The 7,881-nt window shown below is 35.4% G+C and overlaps 1 protein-coding gene across 1 annotated transcript; it reads right to left on the reverse strand.

Annotated features, from left to right (window-relative positions):
* Positions 1–919: 919 nt before the first annotated feature.
* On the reverse strand, positions 920–7,050 carry LOC113109921 (2-acylglycerol O-acyltransferase 2-A-like). The gene is made up of 6 exons (XM_026273810.1): positions 6,658–7,050; positions 5,948–6,126; positions 2,986–3,190; positions 2,535–2,709; positions 1,876–2,075; positions 920–1,439 (listed from the first exon to the last, which is right to left on the reverse strand). The coding sequence occupies exons 1-6, from the start codon at positions 6,749–6,751 to the stop codon at positions 1,285–1,287; spliced, it is 1,008 nt and encodes a 335-aa protein (XP_026129595.1). The 5' UTR covers positions 6,752–7,050; the 3' UTR covers positions 920–1,284.
* Positions 7,051–7,881: the final 831 nt, after the last annotated feature.

Genomic DNA, 7,881 nt, shown 5'->3' on the forward strand with positions numbered 1-7,881 from the left:
ATATTTGATCATGCAGATAAAGGTGAGAATATTTATTGATGCTCAAGAAGGCAACACAATGCATTAAGAACTTGGATATATATATAGATAGATAGATAGATAGAGAGACAGACAGACAGACATATACTCATATTTGGCCCATTTGCCCTTGGTCATTTGAAGATAAGTGATGGCCTTGCTTGTACTTTTGGGCATCTTTAAATAGCCGCTCAAAATGTTATCACAGGACACAATTCAGTGCATGTCCAATTTGTCAGTGCAGGAGCTGAAGCTTCCAGGTTAGTGAAACATCCCTTTACCTCACCTCTAAACCCACCATTCCCATATGAGACCTTAACTTGCTGTAGTCATAACAAGGGTTTACCTCCGACCCAATATTTTCATGCATTTAATATTGCACTATATTTAAACCAATGACATAGCGACCGGTCAGTTTTGTGACTTCCATTCCTTAGGTCCAGTGCTGACCTTCGATTGTGATGTCTATCTCTGGCTCTGTCTAAGTGCAATGGTCAAAGCCTGATTTATCCGGTGTAGACATCTGGTCATCCTGTGGTCATTACGTGTGTAGTCAGCCTGGTTGTGAAGAAATGTGTCCTTTTTGGCAAGTCTTTTCTAGACCAGTGTGCATTGTGAAACAGGACTGATCATTGCATGGTGTCAGCATTGACCCAAATCATCCCCGAGGACAAAAATAGCCTCAAGGGGCAGGGATGCATTTGTCAATCTGTCTATCTATCTGACGTCAAGACTTTCATGTTTTACACCATCAGATGAAAAAGCTTAACTTTGTCTTATTACATGTTGCAATAGCTGAAGACCTGTACATTGCAATCCTCCTGAGAGATGCAACCGTCTTTTGGGAGTCAGTGAAGAAACTTTAGTGTCTCTGTGTCCCGAGTCATTCAAACAGACAGAGTAGTAAAACTGGTGCAGATTTATTCAGACATGCTGCATTAAAGTACATACAGTAGAAAATACACTGTAAAAGTTATAACTTTTGTTGGTGAAGTCAGGTTGCATCAACCATATTATATAATATTTCTGATTTGAATAAAACCAGTTAATTTAGAAGTTAAATGTAAAAAAAAAAAAAAAAAAAAAAAACTTTAATTTTCAACAACTAAATAAAATTTTAATTTTCAACAATTGGTAAACAAAACAGCAATGGTTTAAAAGCTGACAATATACAACTGAGACTAAACTAGATATACATAACTGTCTTTCTATCTCTTTCTTGTAAACACATACGTACACAATTTCAGAGTCACTTCTGAGATCCTCTCACTGGAACAGCAGGTGAGCATCTTCATCTACTCCATAGTTTCCTTTGTGTTCTTCAAACAGGCGGCTGAGTTCGTCCATGTAGCGCTGGTGAAACACGTCCAGTTCTTCTGCCGTTGGTTTCTCATTTTTCTCTACTGGGATTGGCCTACCCACTGGGAGAAGACAGAAAGGACTATTCAAATGTTTAATTCATTAATGAATACACATAGGTGAAGTGACTTTGAAACGGCTTGTTGCTACAGATGAAAGAATGGACAGACAGACAGACAGACAGATAGATAGATAGATCTCTAAAGCCTAGCAATCGATTCATCTCATGTTTGCTAATATGACTGTCAAAGCAAATACCATCACTTTCCAGGTTTTGCAATGGTTTGGACCTGCTTACAGTAGGCTAAAAGTGGTAACAGATAAGACTTGAGCATTGGTACAGTACAACAAATAAATGGCAAACACATGACAGATAGGTTATTGCTTCTGTTTAGCTTAGGTTACAAAAAGTTTGCACAGATTCAGAATATGGCTTTAATTAACACTTAACCTTGAACTGACATCAATGATATTTGACTAACATTAGATTGCGCTTACCAACAGTGTTGATGGGTTTTCTGTAGGGCATTAGGCCGAAGCTGTACTGGAAAACACCTCGTGCGTGGAAAAGAGGCAGAGAAATGCCCATAATGCGTTGCATGCGCTCTTGAATATATCGCAGCCAGGTGCCTTGAGGGTTCTCCACCTGATCAAATACCTCGTTTTCTCCAAATGAATATATAGGAACCAAATCTGCACTGGAGTAGAAAAACAAAGTATTTTTAACCCAAATTCTTTGCTGTCTTTGATAAAATAATATGCACAAAAAAGTGAGGAAATATGTATGCAAGCTATCATGTATACAATCATTAACACAAAATAAACCCTGACATGTAACAGATTAAACTGATATTAAATGCACATTTAAATATAAATAATATATTTCTGCAATTTTATTTTTATTTTATTTATTTATTTATTTATATATTTTTTTTACAATTGAATTTCTTAATCAAATGCTTTAGCTTGGGTAACAGAGCCTTTAATAAATTGGGTGCTATTGCTTGCAACAGCAAGTTGCCTAAGCTCATATTTCAGAATTGACTGATTGTGGCTCAACAGATCTATCTGTCGATGCACAACTGGCACAAATACAACAAGAGGCTAGCATAGCCTCGCTCTTATACTATTAACTGATCAGGGAAAGCTGCCCTTACCCATGCTCTATTGCAAGCTTAATGAAGCCCTTCTTATTGGCGAGGTGAACAGTGTGGTCGCCAGGATGGGCATCCAAAGCCTCAGGGGCACCGCCAACTGCAATGACCACAGCGTTCCCACCTCCCTTCTGCCGGAGCAGATAGCTGGCACTCTCCTTGTCCGATGGAACCAAGCCTGGAACACACATACAAACACACACACACATTTTTAAAAGTTAGAAACAGCTGCTGTAGCAGTCTGTGATAACAGTTCAGAAAAAAAGCTTTACATTGCCAAAATAAAATAATAAATGTGAATCATGCTATTTACACATTTTGCCTGGTGTAAATAGTAAAACAATATAAAGTAATATTTTGAAGCACTTTATATCTTCAATATATCTTATAAGGTTTGTCTAATAATGTTAATTAATGTACATTTTTACAGCATTCTATGATCAGGGCAGCTGACCTGCAGACAGAATGTAGTCTCTGAAGAAGGGGGCTCTGAACCAGAGAGGAAGCATGAGAAGGTTGCTTCTCAGCCCAGGGAAGAGTTTGCTAAAACCTGTCGCCTCCGTGCAGAAATTTGTAAATGCACCAGCCACAAGAATACCATGAGGATGGAAACCCAGCACATAGTTCTTCCTAGGATCCAGATCAGCTGTCTTCACCAGCTAGTAAAGAGACAAAGAAGTTAAATAATTTAACTTGAGAATTTTAACAAATGTGAACCCAGACAGCAAGCAGCTTCGGCCCAGATGTCGGCCGGAACTGCTTGCTGTCTGGAAACAAGTTTGATATGGTTTCTTTCATTTTTTACAAAAGGCCAGCTGTAAGGTCAGTGATCGTACTGTTTATGTACAGTACAGTGCTGTATAGGGCTTTAAAATGACCTTTCAGACTGATATAGGATCTGTTAATGCTTAACTATCAGTACCAATCACCAAACTAAAAGCATCAACAGAATACTAAAGCTAGTCTGTTTATCAGCAACACAGAACATCAACAGTCAAAGTCAAATCTGACTCAAACCAGACTGGTTTGTCTTTGAGGTCGGCTATGGTAGCTTTAGACATTAACAAAGGCAGGAATTTCCAAGCACGACAATTCCAATATAACAACAGTAAACCCTTGTTATGACTACAGCACTACAATGTTACAATTTTCAGAGAAAAACAGACGTTTTCTTAGAAATAAGAAGAACTGCACTGTCAGAGGAGTGTGAAACACGTTTTCATACATTCAGTGATCGTTTAATATCCATTCCGCAGTTTATAACCACCGAATTCATGGCAGTTCTTCAGAAATATGACAAATATCAGTTCAAATCAAAAGTCTTCGTATAGAATGCGATTTTGCTTTGATAAACACAAAACGCTATCACTTTAAAGAGAGAAATCTTAGGGGAAAATGTAAGGCCGATCTCAAGCATAACTTTTGCGCGAGATGCATTAAAAGATTTGCCTATGTCAAAAACAATATAACTTAATCTGCAACTTCTTTTATTGATAGCCTATTATTTTGACATAAATACTAGTGGTCTGTCTGTCCACTGGGTCATGCTGTTCTGTTAACTAGGATACTGTTTACTAACAGTGTGTCCTGTCTCTCACAGATATTTTTCTGACTGCTAACTGTGAAAAACTAACCAATTGATAACTTTAGTGATGGGAAATAAAGTAGAGTAAAGGTATAGGTCTCATTGCACAGCTGACATTTATGGTTTTATCAAGGTTAGGAGTGTAAATGATTGATGCCTCTTAATCCTGGTTTGATAATGTAATCACAGGCTGTTGTTTCACTAAAGGGTGTTATATGAGATAACATTTATTCTCGTTACAATATTATTGAGACAATCACCTTCTACAACACTGCGCTTGTGGAGGTAGGTTCTTGATAACTTTTAGGAAACAAAATTCCCACAGTGTCACCTTCAGTATTCATGTGCATAAGCAAAGGTTTCCTTGTTCCAAAATCCCGGATCTGCTTTCAGATTAGGAGGTTGTGTAAGGAGAAGAGAAAATTTGCACCGGTGGTTGAAGCAAGGTTTCATCTTAATCGATTATTCGCTTTGAATACAAATGCACTGTTTAGCTACAGCAGGGCCTCTTTAATACTAATGACGCATTTAGTCATATGTTGTGCTTCCTGCGAATTCTGGGACAAACCCAGATTTTACGGTGAATTGACAAAAGGGAAACTTTCTTAGAAAAAAAATGCAATTTTAAGTAAATGGTTGAGCTCATATGATTTATACATAACCACTAACTTAGATGGAAAAGAAACTACAAAGCCTTGAAACTAAATCAAAATAACATTTATAATTACTACACTGATTATTTAAGTTGTTTTGATAGAGATGGGTATTTTTGTCTCCCTTCAAGAGCATGGCCATGACCCTTGTATTGAACAGGGGTCTAAGCCCCCCGCAGTGTTTACAGTTACTCATTCACTCTGAACACAGTGTCTTCTGAATGAGGCCACATGCCATCTGGGTTGTTCAAAAGGTGGAAAGACTGTCATTATGGACAGATACAAACAGATAAGACACATTAGTGTATCAAGGGTTCAACTCCCAAAGCGATAACATTTCCCTGACACCCTAGTCAAATCAGTGTCGTTTAGATGTGGTACTAACTGTTGAGAAAAACAAAACCTTTCATGAAAAAGAGTACAAAGTTTAGCAAGTTTGGTCACTGAAATACTGTAGTACTTATCAGTTAAATTTTAACTTTCCAAATGCAAAACGTTTTCCAAAAAGTTTTTTGCATGTTATTTTAAAGACAAAATCTGGGGTATAAAATTCTCTACCGAATGTAATATCAGATGCATGAAAAATACACACTATTATATACTATTCAAAGTTTGGGTTGTTAGTACAAAGGATTCTTTTCAAGAATACGTGATGAATAGAAGAACAGCATTTGTTTGGAATTGAAATGTAAAAATGTAAAAGTTACTGTCACTTTTGATAAATTTAATGGGTCGTTGAATAAAAGTATTAATTTATTTAAAGAAAAGAAATGAATGAATAAATAAATAAATACAAATCTTACTGAATTAATGCTATGTTCACTTCAAAACATTTATCTTTCTCTAGAATAATGTGTTTTGTAAAAGGTACAGCAATTATTTTGAGATATTTAAAATACATTCCAACAAAGAACATATCTGAAACACCACAATTATATTTTTGTAATATGCAAATCAATACACTATATTAAATACTAACACGAGTTTCTTACAATTCTGCAGAAGGCTATGGATGCTAATGGGCTTTAGACAATGAATAGGCACTAGATGGCAGTGTTACATTCTTCTCTTATTATTTAGGTACTTCATACGACAGTTCAGTGACAAAATCCTATTTAAAAGGTCAAAACAGCCAAGAGACATTGTTTTACAATGCTTCACTAGATCCGCCCACTCACCTTTATAGGGAAATAATCTCTCATATACTCCCATATGCGCATTCGACACAGAAATGGCACTTTTCTACCTCCATGTGAAGGTGTGTCCCAATCGATGTACCACCAGATGGCATAAAGCACACTGATTAGCCAGAAACGAGTGAAGAGTAGCAAGAGAAAGAGTAATATACAGGTGGGGGCTGCAAAAATGATAATGAACACATAGATGCATTACACACAAATGAACTTAAAAATGACTGAAAGAAAACACATCAGCACAAATACATTTACAGTCATGATCTTTACTACTGAAGACTTTGACCTTGAGGTTTCAACCTATCTTGGTGCTTTGGTAAAGGCCTACATACAGTAGTAATAGAGGAAAACAAAATACATTTGCTAGAACATGTTGTCCTCTTTTTTTTAACATAGTGATGTGTTTTCTAAAAAGAGGCATTCTGTATGAGGTTTATTATTTTATGACCTTTAAATCATGAGTTTTAGCAAAGCTGCAATATCTTTCTTAAATTAAAAACACTTAATGCAAGACTCTAAAAGGTACTGCGGACCTCTTTAAGTTGTGTGAAGTTTGGCTTAAAGTATATGTAATTTGACTTAAAATGCAGTGACTATTGCAAGAGACCGAATACAGACTGTGATAGATCTCATTCAATTAAGGTCAACTCTTGATGGCTTTGCAAAGAGGATATAATAAAAGGACATTCACTTACCGAGCGCCAGGAAAGAGAACACCCACTGCAGTACGACAGCAGTCTGGATCCTCCTAGCCAGAGGCACATCGGCCGGCGCAAAACAAATCTTCATGTCTAAACCAGAAGAGTTCAGCACAGCGTTAGGATCTCCACTCTGGGGTCGAAGTCTGACACCATTTCTCGGTCTGCTCACCTCCTCCTTTCATCAGCTACCTTATCTGATAAATTCACTGCAAGTGACAGGATTATAGACCAAGAGTACCTTGATATTACACCAGTGAGACTTTTGACCCTGAAGACAAAGGGCTGTACAAAATTAGGCCTTACAATTCATAAAAATAAGGGATTTATGGAAAAAAGGAGCTAATATGCATATTATTTTAAATTAGATATTTGTATATGTATGTATTCATGAATATGTATGTGTGTGTGTGTCTGTGTGTTCGTTTAAAAATAATCTAAATTGAATTTGTTTAGCATGAGGATGATTTATGTTTTTTACATTTGTGAAATCCATTATTATTCAAATAAAATGAATTGTTAATATTATTAAATATTAATATTTGGTCATGTAAAAAACATGATAAAATGTCAAGAATGGTAATACATTTTCAAAGAGAATCTATCTATCTATCTATCTATCTATCTATCTATCTATCTATCTATCTATCTATCTATCTATCTATATAATGCTTTTGAACTTTCTATAGCAAATAATCCTTAAAGAAACTGTTTTCAAGATTCTTGAGCAACAAATCAACATATTAAATACATATAATGTAATTACTGCTGGAAATTCAGCCTTGCCATCATAGAAATAAATGAAAATTTTAAAATACTTTATTTTCACTGCAATAATAATACTTTCTAAAATTATTATTATTATTATTTTTTTTTTTTTAATAACCAGGATTCTCTTTAGACGTTGATATATGAGCAAGCCCCATTTAAAAAGTGTGCTGATCATGTATAGAAATTTTTATAATTAACATAATTTTCTTGTTATGCCAAGTTATAGAATATTCTGTCTGTCCGGAATTGCTGTTTTTAGAGGAAAAAAATACTATCATTCACTCTTACTGTTATTGTACTTGAAACATATGAAATAATACAATTTCAATGCCTATATTTATTTACATTTTCACATTTATATAATCATAAAAAAAGTAATATATTGAAACTGATTTAAACAGTTTTCACGTTTTTTTTTTTTTTGCCTTTGTGAGCATAAAATACTTTCGA

This window comes from Carassius auratus, chromosome 10, assembly GCF_003368295.1.
Source record: "Carassius auratus strain Wakin chromosome 10, ASM336829v1, whole genome shotgun sequence".
Classification (NCBI taxonomy): Eukaryota; Metazoa; Chordata; class Actinopteri; order Cypriniformes; family Cyprinidae; genus Carassius; species Carassius auratus.

Excerpts from the sequence above, each read along its gene's own strand:
- LOC113109921 (XM_026273810.1), bottom strand. The coding sequence starts at position 6,751 with ATGAAGATTTGTTTTGCGCCGGCCGATGTGCCTCTGGCTAGGAGGATC. Across the intron at positions 3,191-5,947 it reads GAGATTATTTCCCTATAAAG|CTGGTGAAGACAGCTGATCT; the intron begins GTGAGTGGGCGG and ends TCTCTTTACTAG. Across the intron at positions 1,440-1,875 it reads AAAACCCATCAACACTGTTG|TGGGTAGGCCAATCCCAGTA; the intron begins GTAAGCGCAATC and ends GTCTTCTCCCAG.